Here is a 19,078-nt window from a genome sequence, read left to right as displayed (position 1 = left end):
AGTAGAATCATAGTGTTTGCCTTTTTGTGACTTGCTTCCTTTGCTCAGGGTTATTCTTATAAAATTCATCTGTATTAGTCATACAGCTGTGATTTGTTTTCCTTATTGTACAGAACTATATTATATGCCCATGCAAAAATTTAATTCTACTTTAATGCATAATGCTCAATAAAGTTTATTATCAAAAAGGATAACTCATTGCCTATGTCTGTATAAGGACAAGGGAGATAATTGATTGGAGGAAGAACAGGACCTGACTTTTCGCCACTTAGTAGTAGAAATATCCTTGATTATATTAGGTCGATGTATTTTTAAATTGAGGTAACATTGGATTATGCTTACATTATGTTTCATGCTTGCATTATATTTTGATCTCTGTACATACTATAGCATGCTCACCACTGATAGTTTGATTTTCATCTGTCACCTTGCATTTGACCCATTTTCCCATTTTGTCTTTCCTCAGCCCCTTTCCACTCTGGTAACTACTGATTATCTTCATTTGGTTTGTTCCTTTAGTTAGTTAGTTACAATCCACATCGCATGAAATCATATAGTACTTCTCCTTCTCCATCTGACTTATTTCACTTAGCATAATATCCTCAAGGTCCATGTGTGTTGTTATAAGTGATAAGACTTGATTTTTTTTTTTTTAATGGCTAAGCAGTATTCTGTATGCTTACCAAATCTTTTTTATCCACGTGTTGACAGGCATTTAGGTTGTTTCATATCTTGGTTATGATAAATAATGCTGCAGTGAACATAGGGATGCATATATCTTTTTGAATTAGTGTTTTCATATTCTTTGGCTAAATATCCAAAAGTGTAGCTGGATCATATAGTAGTTCTCTTAATTTTTTTGAGGCCTCTCCATATTATTTTCCATATTATTTCCATAAAATGACTGCATCAATTTACATTCCCAGTAACAGTGTTTGAGGGTTCACTTTTTTCCACGTCTTCACTAACGCTTATTATTGCTTGCCTTTTTGATAATAGTCATTCTGATGGGTGTGAGGTGTTATCTCATTGTGGTTTTGATTTGCATTTCCCTGATAACTAGTGATGTCGATCATCTTTTCATATGCCTTTTCGTCATCTGTGTGTCTTCTTTGGAAAGATGTTGCTTCATATCCTGTGTTCATGTCATCTGCAAATAGTGATGGTTTTACTTCTTCCTTTCCAGTTTGGATGCCTTTTATTTCTTTTTCTTGCCTAATTGTTCTGGCTAGGACTTCCAGTACTATGTTGAATAAGAGTGGCAAAAGTGGGCGTTTTGTCTGACTCCTCATCTTAGAGGTATAACTTTCAGTTTTTTGCTGTTGAGTATGATAGTAATTGTGGATTTGTTTTTTATAACCTCTGTTATGTTGAAATACATTCCTTCTACACCTATTTTATTGAGTTTTTATGTAAATAAGTTTTGAATCTTGTCAAATGCTTTTTCTGTATCTGTTGATCAAATGACTATCTTTCATTTATCAATATTGTGTAATCGCATTAATTTGCAGATGTTGAACCATTCTTTCTTCCCTGAAATAAATTCCACTTCATTATGGTTTTAATCAATATGGTTTGAATATGTTTTTAAATGTTGCTGCATTCAGTTTGCTGGAATATTGTAGAGGATTTTGTATCTGTGTTTTATCTACTTATCTATTGGCCTATAACTTTTTTTTGCATATATGTGTTGTCCTTGTCTGGTTTTGGGATCATGGTACACACTAAGCAACGGGAATAGTTTGTATGAGTCCCAGAGGGAGAAACCTGTTTGCTAACCTCTTCAAGTTTTGGTTTATTTGTTTCATTTGTTTGAAAAATCAATTTGTCATGGAATCTGAAAAAAGCTTGCATTGATTGACAGTAAAAGTAAAAAATCTTAGGTGAGGCTTGCTTTTAGTTTAGCTGACTTCATGTTAAAGAAATTAGCTGGGCAACCTTCAGCTCCTCTGCAAAGAACTATTGAGTATCTTATTTTTGCTTAAAAAGTTAAGCCCTGATGTTGTCATTTTTTTCCCCATTGTAACACTTTTGCTCATGATAGTGTCTCAACCATTTCTTTAAAAGCATTAAAAAGTATGCTTTATGGGAACTTAACTGTAGATATGTTCAGTAGTTCTCAGTGGAACTCTTAGAAGTCATATTATAAAGTTATTGATATATTCACTTGTATGAATTGAGCACACTGTTCTGGAGGAAATTTTATGTAACTTTATGTAAAATTTTATGTAATTTTATGTAAGCAACATGACGAGCTCATTGGTTTTTAAAATTTTTTTACAAGTCTTTACTAAAATGTGATTTGGCTATTATAAATTTTACAGTAAAATAGTTAACTAGCTGTTTCAGATTTTTTTCTGTTAGTGCTTTCTATAGTACATACTCTTTTGATGTGGTTTTGAAGTATATGATACATTTTTGGAGAAAAATAAATTGAAATTACTACCTAGTAAATAATTTTTCAAGTTAGGAAAAGATTACCATTATTTTAGCAGTGGGTTATTTTGCTCAAGTTTTTGAAATCCTAGTGATACGCAAGAATAGTTTGAGAACCAATGCAATATGAGCTTATTCAGAGTCATACTTATGGAGATGGTTAGCTGTTTTATGAGTGTTTTTTGGCACTGAGCCAGTTGATGTCAGATATGTCATCAGAGTTAAAGGTTATTTGAAAAGCAAATTCCTGAAAGTAATGTTGGTCTTAAACACTTGCTAAATGCATCTCCATCTGTAACATTTAGAATGTAAAAAGTTTATAATGAATTTTTTATAGATGAGTTGCATGATATTGTCACAAATTTAAATGTGAGGTTAGGATTTATTCTGCTGCTTGGGGAAGTTTTAAATTTTGCAATTATCAGAATAGCATTTGATGAATAACTGGCATCTGTGCTCTTAAGCCATATGGATAATCACATGTAGCCGCCAAGGTACTCAAATTCAGAAGGCCAAGAGAATTAAGGGTTGTTCCTCAAAATTAAATTATTACTGTTACTATTCTTTTGGCTGTGCTGCCTGGCATGTGGGACCTTATTCCCCAACCAGGGATTGAATCCACACCCTCTTGCTTTGAAAGTGTGGAGTCTTAACCACTGTACCACCAAGGAAGTCCCTGGTTCCTCAAGAACTTGTGCATCAAAGGACACTATGGAGAGTGAAAAGAAAACCCATGGAATTGGTGAAAATGTTTTTCAATCATATATCTTACAAGGGAAATATATGCAGAATATATAAAGAACTTTCACAGCTGAACAGCAACTACATTGACAAATGAATGGATAAATAAGATGTGGTGTATGTATATACAATGGAATATTGCTTAGCTACTAAAAAGAATGAAATAATGCCATTTGCAGCAACATGGATGGACCTGGAGATTGTCATATTCAGTGAAGTAAGTCAGACAGAAAAGAGATAACATTGCTTATATGTTGAATCTTAAAAAAAATAATACAAATGAACTTTTTTACAAAACAGACTCAGACTTAGAGAACATACTTACGGTTACTGGAGGAAGGGTAGGGAGGAGGGATAGTTAGGGAGTTTGGGATTGACATGTATACTCTGCTGTATTTAAAATGGATAACCAACAAGGACTGACTGTATAGCCCAGGGAACTTTGCTCAGTAATCTGTAGCATTCTAAATGGGAAAAGAATTTGAAAAAGAATAGATACGTGTGTATGTATAACTGAATCACTTTGCTTTACACCTGAAACTAACACACCATTGTTAACCAACTATACTCCAATATAAAATAAAAAGTTTAAAGCAGGAAGCTAATTCAGCCTCCAGTAATGGGGATTCCATTAAATCTATTAAAGAATATCTGTACAAAGTATCTTGTCATTATACACCATGTTTTAGACCAGTAGTTTTCATTTTACATATCAGTCAGATATGCAGTCCCAATATATGAAATGATTTTAAAATATTTGAAAGGGGTGGAATCCCTAGAGGGCCTCATGTACTATTGTCTGTTAGGGTTCTTGAGGCGACGTTAATGGTACAGGGTTTGTGATTTAAATTTTTTTTGAATGTAGTAATGAATTAGGAAAATATTCATAAGGCAGTAAATGAAAATAATAGGTAACAAAACATGTATAGTGTATTCCAGTTTTGCTAAATATATATGTTTGAATTTGCATATAGCTAAAAGAATGGGAGGTTATACCTCAAAATATAGACACTGATTATTCTTTTATTTGGTGATTATGAATGATGTCAATTTTTCTCCCATTTTCTACAATGAAATTAGAATAAGAATTAGTTTTGTAAATAGACTTTAGAAACTCCTGAATGTGTTATTTTGAAAAAGGCAATAAAAGCAAAAATGTATAGCCAAAACCTACTTGATGTTATTAAAAACACACACAGACACACACACAGCAAAAGAAGTTGATACCACAGTGACCACTGTGCCGTGAGCATTGGACTGAAGTCCTTGAGTGCCTGTTTGAGCATAGGTCCGTTCCTCTACCTTCTGGACACTGCCCTTGGGTATTGATGCTATTTTCAGTTGGGCTTTAGCATGTAGACTTCAGAGGCAGAGTGCCTGGGATTGAATACTGGCTCTGCTATTACTCATTATTTGATCTTGGACAAGTTACTTAATAGGGCCTGAGTTTTCCCAACTATGAAATGACACCTAATAGTGTGTTGTTAGGATTAGATGAGTTAAATTCAATAACATGCCTAGAGCAATGCCTGGCACTTAGTAAGTGGTCAGTTATAGTTGTTGGGATTATTATTATTCCTATCATTAGAGTTATTTTCCCTCTAAATTCTCTCTTCCTCTCCCTCCCCTAAAGTTAGCTGGGAATTCCAAAACTTTACGAGTGAAGTCATACTTCTTATTCAGAGTAGCTTTGCCAAACAGGTCAGTGGTCAGTATATTGTATACTAATTCTTTCTAGTAAAATTTAGTAGCAACCACACTTTATTTTATAAGGATTTTAATGTTTTTATGGTGTGATTTCTGCCCAGAAATGGTATACTGTGGTTCTGATGGGGGTCCCCAAGACCACCCTCAAGTTCACTGCTTCGCTATCTTCGTGGACTTACAGGACTCAGCATATGACTACTCATGATTCTGATTTATTACAGTGAAAGGGTACAGAGCAGAATCAGCAAAGGGAAGAGGTGCATGGAGTAAAAGTCCAGAAGAAACCAGGTGTGAGCTTATAAGAGTCTCTGGAGTCACAGGGGATATGCTTAATTTCTCAGCAATGAGTTATGATGACACATGTGAAATGTCTACCAAGGAAGCTCATTGGAGATTCAGTGCTCAGGGTTTGTACTGAGTGAGGGCTGTTTAGGTAGGCACCCTCCACCCAGCATGTACCAAATTCTCAGACTCCCAGAAAGGAGGCAGGTGTCCACCATAAACCACATTGTTTGCAGCATTTAGACACAATGAGCTGTTCTTATCAAGGACTGATAGCAATCCTCCTGAAATCTTAAGTTCTCAGATGCCAACAATTGGCCAACCTTGCAAGCAGATCTTTCTGAGGACAGCAGTCTCAGGCCTGCTGTGTTTAACTTTTTTCTCAACAGAGATATATTATAAAAATGTATTTTACCTAAGACATTCATATCAGTAAATCTGTAAATCTTGAAAACAGCTTTATTGAATTATATAATACACCATAAAATTTACCCATTTAAAGTGAAAAGTGCAGTTATTTTTAGTAAATTTATAGAGTTGTGCAATCATCAGCACAGTCGTAATTTTAGAACATTTTCATTGTCCTGAAAAGAAACTCCATTTCCATGAGCAGTCATTTCCATTCCTATCTGTCCGCCTGTCTCCCTCTTAGCCCCATCCCCAGGCAACCACTAATTTATTTTTTGTCTTTGTTGAACAAATCTATACATTTAATGTATTTTTACCTTTATTTCATTTCTGCAATTAATGGCTTTTGCAAGACAGTAGTTCAAAAATTATTCAAGAATATTTCTCTTCCAGTGTGTTTGAAAGAGTCAGAGTTTGAGTCTATCTGGTAGTCTCTAAGTCTAAAGCCTTACAAGCAGCAGTCGTCATCAAAATTGTTATTATATGAATTTGTGATAAAGAAATAATTAATTATATAGGTCTTGTCTTTGCATACTTCATTCTCACCATTTAAAAAGTATACTATACAGTTGGTTGAGGCTTCCCAATGAGAATTTTGATGCTTTACCATTTAGTTCTTTCATGGCATCTTTTTGCTGTAAGATAAAGATTCATGTAGAAAATTGGATGAGGTTGGGAGAGGTAGCTACACTAGTGCCATTAGGAGACAGAGAGGCAAAAAGGTGTGTTATGTATTGTTAGGAGGGAAAGGACAAAAAGTATTACTTTATAATAAATGGCTATTTTTAAAAAAATTCTCTCATGTGGGTATAATATTCAAAGATAAACAAAACGTACATTTACAAATTATATTTTTAAATTACCATAATTCTTTAAGATTGTACAAAATGTTAAGTCAAGGTGCTTGTGCATTTTTAAATCATTATTTTGATTGAAATCTAGTTTCTCCCACAATTGAGTTAGTAGACAAGCTGTACTGTACCTACTCCAGTATTCTTGCCTGGGAAATCCCATAGACAGAGTAGCCTGGCGGGCTAGGGTCACACAGAGTCAGACACACTGAGCAGCTAACACACACTATAAAGCGAGAACTGCAGGAGGATCTTTATTATGTAGCTAAAACAGAACTTAGTCACCATGAGTTAAGTAGGTATTGACTAACACTGAGTGTTTACTTAAACGTCCAAATCTGTGTAAACAGTTACGCTTTTGAAATACTAGTTTCATTTTAATGTTAATCCATGTTTATAATTTAAAAGATATTTCTGGACATCAGGAATGAATCTCTCATATAACTTATTCTCAGAGGCAAAGCCCCAGAACTTACTGTTACTCCTCTGCTTGTCTTCCAGGTGATTCTACAGCGAGATGCTGCTCTCCATAGGGATGCTCATGCTGTCGGCCACACAGGTCTATACCATCTTGACTGTCCAGCTCTTTGCATTCTTAAACCTCCTGCCTGTAGAAGCAGACATTTTAGCAGTAAGTAAATTTAAACAGTAAAATTTATTCATGTCTAAAAACATCCCTTAAAGAAAAGTTTTTTGTTTTAGTTCTAAATGAGAGAGTGAGTAATGAAATAATGAAATCTTACAGTGTTTACTTACAAACATGTAAGTTCATGCATGTATTTGTTGCTTGAGAGTGTAAGTGCTCGGTTTTTAGTTGGTTGATCTCTAACATAAGATCTCATGTACAATAAGTACCTGATAAATGTTGCTTGTGAGAGTGTTTGTGCTCTCTTTTGAGTGCTGGTGCCCACATTGATTTACACGCTACGTGTTTACATAGAATCTTAATGTTTTTTCCTGGTCCCCAGTGTATCTGTAATGACTTTGATAGTGATATTTTAAAAAATTGTACAAATGGCCATAAAAGTTTTTAACTTAATGTTAATGAGTCCAGAGGAGAACCCTAACGATTTTATGTTTGATGGTGGGTAGAAAAATTTTTAGAGAAGAAGGCTGCTCATCAAAATCTTTTAGTCCTTTCTGAGCTACTGTCTTACTGTCCTCTGTACTGGGAAGTGTATATACTTACTATTTCTCATTTCTGCGAAGCTAGAAAAAGAGTTAACTGTATCTGTACATGTGATGTGTGTGTGTGGATACACCTATACTCTTGGTACTATGCTAAGGATTTATTGGTTTTTTTCTTTCTGGGTGCAAGCAATTTGCTTATTAATATTAGGTAAGAAAGAGAAGGGCCAAAATTGTTGCTGACCAGACTTTATTGTGGTCCTCAGCCATGCTTCTTCATACTGTGACACTTGTGGAAGGGCCTAGAATCACTGCAGAACTTTAGAGAGCAAGGCTGGTTTCCATACCTTTTTTCCCTTCTGTTCTGACATCGGCCACTTCTTGTCTTTCTTTCTTTCCTTTTCACCTGAGGTAGAAGTGTTAATTGCTCAGTGGTGTCCGACTCTTTGTGACCCTATGGGCTGTAGCTCACCAGGTTCCTCAGTCCATGGGATTCTCCAGGAAAGAATACTGGAGTGGGTTGCCAGGGAATCTTGTCCAGGGGATCTTCTCAACCCAGGGCTCGAACTGGGGTCTCCTGCATTGTAGGCAGATTCTTTTTTTTTTTTTTTTTCTTAACCTGAAGTAAATTGTTCACCTATTCTATGGTTCAGCTATGTGAAGGGTTAAATGGTTTTCAGTGGATTGCTCTGGGAATATGACTGGCTATGTGATATGGATCAAAATTCGTGGTCATTCTGAATGCCTCCATTTTTAATTTTTTAACTGGCGTGTTATAATGATTAAATAAGGTAAACTGTTCAGAATAGTATCTACACATAGTAAATGTTTTATCTTTTTATCTTCATTATAATTATCATTCTCATCATCTTTCACTCACTCCCTTGGTCTTATGTGACTGTTTAAGTTGTATTTAAAAATATATATATTTATTTATTTAGCTGTGCCAAGTCTTAGTTGCCGTGTGTGGGAGGGAGCTTTCATCGAAGTATATAGGATCTAGTTTCACAACCAGGGATGGAAGCTGTGCCCCCTGCATTGGAAGCACAGATTCTTAACCACTGGACAACCAGAGAAGTCCCTTAAGTAGTGTTTTTAAATTTAGATACAGCACAAAATATTAGAGATAGAAGAACAATCAGTCCTTGCCAGTGGTGTTGCCTGTGCCTCAGGCAGGTTAGTGTGGAATGTATGTTGATGTCTTCTAGTGAAGGAACTATTCAGCATGAGAGCTACTTAAATCTGGTCTTTATATTGACATTAATGCAGAGATAGCTGGTCAGTTGTGGGGTCATGTGTCTAGGATAAAAGGGGAACTAAAAATTGAGGCAGAGGAACCAGATGTGGTAACACAGTCATTCAGAGGAAGTAAGTTAAAAGGTTGAAAACACTAGCTCTTTCTTTTAATTGAATAAGAACATCACTGTAATCTGTATTGTAATAATAAAATTTAAGTAAGTTGGAAATCAGGTTGATTCTGGCTCCATTTTGGACAGGTGTTAGAATGTTGCTTTTGAAAAGCTATAGTCAGTGTTAACTCATGCTGTTTGTATGCCAGATGATTTTGCTTTTGGCAGTTAAATTCTCCCACTTGACTATTAATTTGCTGGCAACAGTTTTATCCAACTAGTTGGTGAGTTCTGAGAGGATATGGGGGGCTTCCCTGATGGCTCAGTGGGTAAAGAATCTGCCTGCAGTGCTGGAGACAGAGGAGACGCGGGTTCAAGCCAAGGTCAGGAGGGTCCTCAGGAGGGGGAAATGGCAACCCACTCCAGTATTCCTGCCTAAAAAACCCCATAGACAGAGGAGCCTGGCAAGCTACAGTCCAAAGGGTTGCAAAGAGCTGGACACGACTGAGAGACTCACACACACATAGGATTCGGAGATGCTACTATACGGTGTATTGCTGACTGGTCAGTAAGTGCCTAGGCCATGGGTACCTGGAAGACAGGACTGTATCTTACTAAACTTTATGTTTCTGGTACCTCGTAAGAGTCACACAGAGGAGTTCAGTAAATATTTGAGCTGATTAATAGTTTTTCCTTGGAGAGTTCCTTCTTTTATATTTTCTTTTAATAGCATTTATTCCTTGGAACTCTTCTCTTTTCTTTAACCCAAAAGGAAATATGAAGTTATTAATTTGTACGTTTATATCTAGAAACATGGAACTTTAGAATTGTCAGGGACCTTATACTTTAGAGACAACCAGATGAATGTTGAATATTCTGAGGTCCGTAGGCTACAGTGACTAGTTAGCTTCAAGCTGGACCATGATCTTGTTGAGAAGTAGTATTCATCTTATGTATTTCAGAGAGTCAAACAACCCAATTTTGTTTATTTCCAATTTGCCCTTTGATTCTGTCGTAGAGATTTGTTAGAGACATTTCGTTGCTTGGTAGGTGTTCAGGGGGTCAATGGACAGAGTTAGGAGAGAAGCCCCTAGTGGTTTGTAATGTGGATGGATTGGATCATACAGAAAGGTAAATTAAGCGCTCCAGCAATGGAATTACAATCTGGGCTGAATTCCGCTTCTACCACTCTGTGACTCCATGTCCTTGGACAAATGATATAACATCTCTTAAATTTCACTTTACGTATGAAAATGAGATTGGAAAAGAGACAGTATAGGGCAGTGGGTTAAGAGCCAGGGTTCTGAGGCCAGACTGCCTGGATTTGAATCCTGGTTCTTCTTATTTACGAGAGCAAGTTATTTTCAAGCAGGGTATTTTATTCTATAGTCAGTCTGTAAAATTAGAATGATGATAATAATAGATGATTTAATAGTATTGTCCTAAAGATTAAGTAAGTGAATACCAGAATAAATGTTTAGCATGATATCTTAAATGTTCCATAATTGTGAGCTATTTGTTGCTTTTTAAGTTGAATTAAAATACCCTGATGCTGGGAAAGATTAAAAGCAAAAGGAGAAAGGAGTAGCAGAGGATGAGGTGTTTAGATAGCATCACTGACTCAGTGGATATGACTCTGAGCAACTCTGGGAGATGGTGGAGGACAGAGGAGCCTTGCATGCTGCAGTCCATAGGATCACAAAGAGTCAGACACAACTTGGTGAGTGAATTTAATTGAATTAAATTTCTGTTAGGGCTGCTGTCAAGGAGAGCTAGTTAGGAAGAGACTTTTTCAAAATAAGGAGATTAAAACTAAAGCACAGTAATCATTGAGCCTGGGATTCCAGAGAGGAATAATTTTATTTCTATTTTAACAGTGAGTGTGTTTTAATTTCATGAGCAGCAGTGGCCCCCTTGGTCCCAACTGTACTAAAAAAGTAAAGCACTTTTGTACTAAAGATTTTTCTGTTTGTCTTTTTCATGATAGAAACTTTTTTTTTTTTACAACGTGATTGTAAAAAGCAGTGTGAGCAAAGTAACATTTTGCTTTCTTGAGGAAAGGCAAAGCAATTTCAAAATGACTCTCACTCACTAACAAAACTTGGATTCCAAGTCCCAGTGTTACAAGTACTATAGTTCAAGCTAGATATTATATTTCTGAAATCCTAGCCAAGAGCATGAAACTCCTCAGTAGTAGGAAGTTATAAAAGAGTACTTTAGCACAGCTGCAGGCTTTTCATTTCCTAATCTTAAAAGTACATTTTAGAAAAAGTACTGCCTGTACACATCTGTCTTTTTCTTTGTGTTGATCTAAATCTATTTCCTTAAATAGAGGCTAAGTGTCTTTGGCCTTGGAGGAGTTAAATGGCTGTCTCAAGCTCAAAGCTGATTATAATTTAATCAAATCAATTAAAGAAGGATGTTTTAATTGAGAGATTAAATGATACATTGTGATGATGGAGGTAAAAGCACTTTGTTGACTAAAGCACTTTGTAACCCATAAAGGGAAGTTGCTCAGTCGTGTCCGACTCTTTGCGTCCCCATGGACTGTAGCCTATCAGGCTCCTTGGCCCATGGTACTTTCCAGGCAAGAGTCCTGGAGTGGGTTGCCATTTCCTTCTCCATTGTAAACCATAAAGCACTCTGCAAATATGAATTGTTTTTAAAATAAGAATTTACTCTGAAGCATTGCTGACTTTCAAGTATACTTCCAGGCTGATTATCCAAAGGTAACAGAATAGATAGGTTCAGTGATCAAACTTGGATAGGTGAGTTACAGTTTATTGAATTTATTACAAACATACAGTGAGAAGCATAGATAAAAGATGGGTATGTTAATACACTCAGGATAGGGTGAAGAGTCACACTACCCAAATCCTGAATTTCCTGTTATTAGTTTGTCCATAGTTTGTCTCTATGCTGGGCTTCCCTGATAGCTCAGTGGTAAAGAACCCTCCTGCTAATGCAGGAGACGAAGGTTTGATCCCTGGGTTGGGAAGATCCCCTCGGGAAGGAAATGGCAACCCATTCCAGTATTCTTTCCTGGGAAGTCCCATGGACGGAAGGAGCCTGTCGGGTTGCAGGCCATGGGGTCACAAAGCATCTGACACCACTTAGCGACTAAACAATAACAAATCTGTATGCTGCATCCACTTTCCCTGGTGACAGTATGTTTCCAGTATATTTGAGGATGAACAAGGGGACTTAACAGATGGAAAGTGTCTGGATCCAGTGTTTGCTTGCTCTGTTGGAGAGACCTGAGGTATTTACATCTGAACACAGCTGTAATTTGCTGTTAACCTGCAGAGCTGTTGATCCACCTGTATCTGGCAAATGACTCATGAGGCTAGAATGAGGATCTCCAGTGGGTGTTTAATTTAAGGACAGCATTCTGGATGTGTGATCTAATCCATGTTGTGAATATTTAAGATTTGCATCATCCTTCTGTCTTGCGCTGTCTATACACAGCTTTGTTCCATCCTTTTAAGCTATATTCAAACTAATTGTGTTCAGTTTTTTCTGTCTTTGGCCTACAGTTTACTGACAGCTACCTTAACTTCTGTTTCACTGTGTAAATTTCGCCTATGTTTCAAAAGTTACTTGTTTACCATTTTTGTTTAGTTTCACGTCTTCCTTGTTTCTTTTGTTTTCCTTAAAGTACGTTGAATACAGCATCTTAAATAATACAGTAATCTCACTTTATAATTATCATTACTGTTATCTTTCATTATAAAAGTATATCAGATCCTTGTTTTGTTCTGTTTTGGTGGAGGACTGAAATATTGTAGAACAGGAGTCTGTATCTATAAGGAATGGGGGAGTAGTTATTAAAGAGATTGAATACCTTCAGTTCTTTATGTGTATGTATTTCATTGAGTTTAGATCTTTCATTTTCAGTCCTGAATAAAAGTGTTCAGATTACTTAAAAAATGGCAGTCTTAAAAGGATGGTTTGATACTCCTTCTTCCTCTGGGGAAAAGGCATCTTTCAAAGCTAGATCCAGAAATCCAGTAAATCTCTTCCTTTATATCTAGACCTTTATAATATAGAGAAAATAAAATGGAATTCTTGCTGGAAAATAATCTGTCTAGAAAATTCTTTGCTAGAGAATTGTCTATGGGGAAAAACTCAGGAAAACAGAAGGTAGTTAAATGTTACAGAATTATTGCTTCTGTTTAATAATAATTACATGAAATCAGAATCCAATTGAAACAGTTATATATATAGTAAATTTTATCCATATATTCCTTTCTTAGTGGATATGCATTTACAAAGTTGAATTGTGATAAGCTGTGATAGTAAATCAGAATCATGGAAATGACAATTTAAATAATTTAAAAAACTTTTCTTTTTAATGTTATGTGTACATTGGTTGTAACTTGATTGTTTTTAATTTTATATTTAGTATAATTTTGAAAACGCATCTCAGACATTTGATGACCTTCCAGCAAGGTTTGGTTATAGACTTCCAGCTGAAGGTTTAAAGGTAAGAAAATAGTAATATATGATTAAAATTACAGGATTTTTAATAAAGTTATCTTTATTGCTCTTTATTTGTTTAACAAATGAAAATATTTCTTACTGTTACTTATAAAACCTATATATATTCATTCATAAAGGGCTCAGACTATTGACAAGGTATGAAAAAGAAAGTGAAAATTACTTGTGATTGTATTTTATTATTCTGAACTAGCTGTTATTAGCATTTGGCATTTGATATTCCAGATCTGTTCTTCTAGAATATGTGCTATGTGTTTGTTGAGATATATGTACAAATATTTGTACATATATATTGATGTACATATAATGAGCTTATGTTTAATGCTAATAGAAATATGTCACTTGGTTACGTGCCATTTTTACTTCATTGTAAACTAGAACATCTTTTCATGCTAATAGACAAGGATCTGCATTTTAGTTTGCTGTGACTGCATGGTTTTGCAGTATCATGAAATACTATGGATTTTTGAATAATTTTGTTTAATTTTTTTACTGTGGGTATTTAGCTTGTCCAAGTTTTGCTAATGCACTTTGCCCATTTTTAAATTAAAATATCCATTCTTATTGCTATGTAAGAATATGTATTGAAAGTATTAATCTGTTATTTGCTTTATATGCCTCAGATTGTTGTCCTTCATCTTTTAACTTGAAAGTTTCAGAAGTTATATTTGTGTATTATAGTTGCATATTATTATCTTTCTCTTCTACCTCTGGAGTCATGCTTAAAAAAATCCTTCCGTGCTCCAGTATAAGGTTTTTATGTTATGTAAGTGAGAGTACATGAAATTGTATATATATTGTACCACAGAATGTTTTCAGTTTGTTCTAATTTTTTAAAATTCCGTATTTAAGTGCCATAAAAATGTTATTCTCAACTAGGATACCAGGCATCTCTGGGAAGGATGTACCAGTTTTTAAGTTTTTCAAAGATTTTAAATTATTTAAAAAAAATCCCAGTATTATACAACTATTTGTCATTGTAAAACTATTTAAACAGGAAAGAGGTATATAGAGGAAAAAGGAAAAAGCGTTCCTGTACCCTCTTCCTCACCTATACGTATTTCTTTAGAGTTCATCATCAGATTGTTATGTGCCCTCACAGTCTTCAGATCCTTTTCTAAATATGTAGTGTTTTTTAGTTCATACATTTATGAACTTGTAAAGTTCATAAGTGGTTATCATTATGTATATGAAAGGTTTCTTACTTTTTATAATGAAACCCATTCTAGCTAATTTATCCAGAAAGGAATTTATGAAGGGATAGAGATATTGAGAGTATTGTAGCCTGGAGAAGCAGTTTCCAGACTGTTTCAGCAAAAAAACCCAGAAGTGCCTTGTAGAACTGCCATGATAAAAGATTGATGGCAGCCACTGACCGCCAGAGAAAAGCACAGAACCTTGTCCCTGACCAAGAAGCTTCTGTGGTCTTAAAACAATCTGCCTCTGTGTCTACCCAAGCTGGTCAAAGAGATACCCTTGCCAAACCGTTTCCTCAAATCTGTCACCTGGATTTTTCTAATTGACAGACTCTAGACCACACAGTCTTCCCTGGTGGCTCAGAGGTTAAAGCGTCTGCCCACAATGCAGGAGACCTGGGTTTGATCCCTGGAGAAGGAAATGGCAACCCACTCCAGTATTCTTACCTGGAGAATCCCATGGACGGAGGAACCTGGTGGGCTACAGTCCACAGGGTCGCAAAGAGTCGGACATGACTGAATGACTTCACTTCACTTCACTTCAGACCACACAGTCTAGAAAAGCTATGACAAACTTAGACAGCATATTAACAAAGCAGAGACATTACTTTGCCGATGAAGGTCCGTCTCGTCAAAGCTGTGGTTTTTCCAGTAGTCGTGTATGGATGTGAGAGTTGGACCGTAAGGAAACCTGCGTGCTGAAGAATTGATGCTTTTGAATTGCAGGAAATTCAAACCAGGTTTGAATATCAAACCCGATATTCAAGGAAATCAGTCCCAAATATTCATCAGAAGGACTGATGCTGAAGCTGAAACTCCAATACTTTGGCCACCTAATGAGAAGAACTGGCTTGTTAGAAAAGACCATGATGGTGGAAAAGATTGAAGGCAGGAGGAGAAGGGGATGACAGAGGATGAGATGGTTGGATGGCATCACCAATTCAATGGACATGAGTTTGAGCAAGCTCCGGGAGTTGGTGATGGACAGGGAAGCCTAGCGTGTTTCAGTCTATGGGGTCACAAAGAATTGGACCCAACTGAGTGACTGAACTGAGATCACCCAGTTACTAGCTATATATTAATACTTTAGCGAAATACCTGGCTGTGAGGGAGGCTGGATAATATAGTTGTTATTTTTGTTGTTTTGGTCTACTTTGGGAAGGTAGGATCATAGTTTGGGAACAGTGGTTTCAAAAAATTTGGGCATTATGAAAGAAGAGTATCTACTATAGTATTTACATTTGATTCCCCCACCTCCCCATATTAGCATTATGTCTTAGAGATCTTTGCACAGCCTTGCTTGGTATTCTGTAACATGAATGACCACCGTTTATTAGTCATATTCTATTAATAAATATTCAGATATTTTGGTTTCTTATCTAAGCCAGTTATTTTGCTAAGATAGGTTTGGACGTGTAATAAATGAGTGCATGGGTATTTATATATAAAATTTTTCTTAGATGCACTAAATTACTTTTCTAAAAAGCTGTACTAACGGGTATGAGAATATTCATTTTCCTACACCCTTGCCAATCCTGGATATTATCAATCTTTTAAACTTTTGCCAATCTGATGGGCAAAAGAATTATCTTGTTTTAATTTGTATTTCTCTGATTATCAGTGATTTTGAGTTGGCAGCCTTTCTTCCATTCAGCATAGAGTCCGACCATCCCTTTTCACTGAAGAACTTTTCTGCTTAGTAAGCTTGTTTTAAAGAGTTTCATTAACTCCTGATAACCATAGTCTTATTGTAGCTCTTCTGTGCTATTGTGAATTTTGTTGTTTAGTCAGTAAGTTATGTCTGACTCTTTTGTGACCCCATGGATTATAGCCTTCCAGGCTCCTCTGTGTGTGGGATTTCCTAGGCAAGAATATTGGAGTGGGTTGCCATTTTCTTCTCCAGGGGATCTTGCAGACCTAGGGGCTGAACTAGAGTCCCCTGCTTTAGCAGGTGGATTCTTTACCACTGAACCACCTGGGAAGCTCATTGTACATTTAGTTTACGTTTAAAGGTATTTTGACAAGTGTGTTTATTCACTGCCTGGGGAAAAAAAATAGTGTTAAATATCTGCCTGCTTTTACCCTATAATTCTAGGGCAAGCCCAATAGGTGAAATGCAGTGATAGTAAAGAGAGTATTCTAACAAATTGCAAATTGTTGGATCATTATAGATAGCTTTTATAGGTGCATGACTGGCTTGCCATTGCCCGGAATCAGAATTCACAAACGCTAGCCTACTTCTTATTGTTTACAAGGAGGACTTGACGATAAAGTGGACATGGCTCACAGTAGTGTAATGTCTATAAAACTGATTAAACAGATGTGTTAAAAATATAACCAAGTTAATTTAAAAATATTGTATGGTTATAGCATTAAGAGATACAGCTGAGAAATATTTTTACTTTTGAGCTTTGTCCAGAGTGTTTAGTTGGGATAGTTTTTGTAGGCTTATGTTCTGTAGATAGAATCTGTATATTTTATAATAGTATAAAATATTAGTATAAAATATAGTAAAAAATTCTGTAGAATCTGTAGATTTTATAATAGTATCACTGAATTACACCATTTATAAAAGATTAGATATGTATGATATAACATATCAATTGAACTTCTGTTTGCATTCCATTTACATATGCCCCAATTAACCTAATAGTAACAAAAGAAAATTTTAGCTTTAATGTAAAAATGTGAATTTTACAAGAATTAAAATGTCTTGTTAGTGTTGAAGTTTTAAAAGAAAGATTTGTTATTTTTACCTGGGGGAAACTCTTTGTTTTTGGTTATATATTTTAATTGGCTGTTTTAGCCAGTACCTTTAACAGAAAACCTTTTTTTTTTTTTTGAAACCTTATTGGCTGTGCCTCAGATCCAAAAGAAAGATGTATGACATCAGTATGTTCCTTTAAGTCTAAATACCTTATAAGAGACCTGACAATGACATACCGTAAGGTGTGTTCATTGTCCAGAGTTATATCCTCACAAGAAGTTCCTTTCTGAGAGTCCCCGTTAGACACTGCAGAAGGTCTTTAACCTCTCAGTTTGATGTTGTAATTCCATTCTCTCTCCTGCCTCACTAAAATAAAAACTTAACAAGTAAGTGTTACTCTTTTGCCATATTTGCCAAGACTTATTATCAGAATTAAAGGATTGCCAACTTGATGGAGTATGAAGTGCTATCTTTCTGCTTTTACTTGTTATTTCTTGAATAATTAGTGATATCAAGCATTAGTGAGATGTGCGTGTATGTGTGCTAAGTCACTTTAGTCATGTCCGACTCTTTGCGACCCTATGGACTGTAGCCCACGAGGCTCCTCTGTCCATGGATTCTCCAGGCAAGAATATTGGAGTGGTTTGCCATGCCCTCCTCTAGAAGATATTCCCAACCCAGGGATTGAACCCACATCTCTCACGTCTACCTGCATGTAGCATTATATAATTATTAGTGAGATATAGCATTATTGGTCAAGCAGGCTTCTAGTTTGTCTGTTTTTTAACCCATTTTTGTATTGGTTTGTAAATTTTTAAAATATCCACTTTTAGGAGTGCAGACACTAATCTTTTGGTTCAATTTAGTCCAGTTGCTAAGTTGTGTCTGACTCTTTGTGACCCCATGGACTGCAGCACGCCAGGCTTCCCTGTCCATCACCAACTCCCGAAGCTTGCTCAAACTCATGTCCATCGAGTTGCTGATGCCATCCAACCATCTCATCCTCTGTTATCCCCTTCTCTTCCCACCTTCAGTCTTTCCCACCATCAGGTTCTTTTCCAGTGAGTCAGCTCTTCGCATCGGGTGGCCAAAGTATTGGAGTTTCAGCTTCAGCATCAGTCCTTCCAATGAATATTCAGGACTGATTTCCTATAGGATTGACTGGTTTGATCTTCTTGAAGTCCAAGGGACTCTCAAGTGTCTTCTCTAACACCTCAATTCAAAACCATCAATTTTTTGGTGGTCAGGTTTCTTAATCTTTTAGTTATATTGCCTCATAAATATTTTCTTCTTTGTGTTGTTTAACTTAAAATTGCCTTTTAAAATTATGCCTATGTTTAAATTAATGCAGACACTTTTTTTGATGTTTTGAGTTTTCTATATCTTAAGTAATCCTTCCCTGCCCTGAGGTCTTGAAATATTTTTCTGTTTACTGCAAAATTTGTAAATTTTTCCCATGCCCTTCACTCCATGCTTGGGAGGTCTTTAATCTACCCAGGATTATTTTATTGTATAGTGTAAAATAGGCCCCTATTTTTACCTTTTTGAAAGAATACCCAACTACTGAAGTATCATTATTGCATAGTCAAGATTTTATCATGTAGAGTAGTAATGCTAACAAAGTTTCTGATTAGATTCTCTGTATATTATCAATATCATTGGAATAATTCAGTTATACACCAAAGACCAGTCTCAGGGGGAGCAAACTTTTCTGTTTCTTGCTTCTTTGCTTTTAAGAAGTGCTTTGACAAGTAGAGGGAATAATAATGATTA

At 35.9% G+C, this 19,078-nt stretch overlaps 1 protein-coding gene across 1 annotated transcript in view; it reads left to right on the top strand.

Annotated features, from left to right (window-relative positions):
* Positions 1–19,078, top strand: part of RNF13 (ring finger protein 13) — a 122,739-nt gene that overhangs the window by 16,744 nt on the left and 86,917 nt on the right. Inside the window, exons 2-3 of the mRNA XM_052638958.1 lie at positions 6,927–7,056; positions 13,308–13,388. Coding sequence (XP_052494918.1) covers positions 6,943–7,056; positions 13,308–13,388 — 195 coding nt within the window. The 5' untranslated portion in view covers positions 6,927–6,942. The remainder of the gene's footprint in view (positions 1–6,926; positions 7,057–13,307; positions 13,389–19,078) is intronic.

The sequence above is a fragment of the Budorcas taxicolor genome, chromosome 1 (assembly GCF_023091745.1).
Source record: "Budorcas taxicolor isolate Tak-1 chromosome 1, Takin1.1, whole genome shotgun sequence".
Taxonomy (NCBI): domain Eukaryota; kingdom Metazoa; phylum Chordata; class Mammalia; order Artiodactyla; family Bovidae; genus Budorcas; species Budorcas taxicolor.
This window is presented reverse-complemented; position numbering and strand designations above follow the sequence as displayed.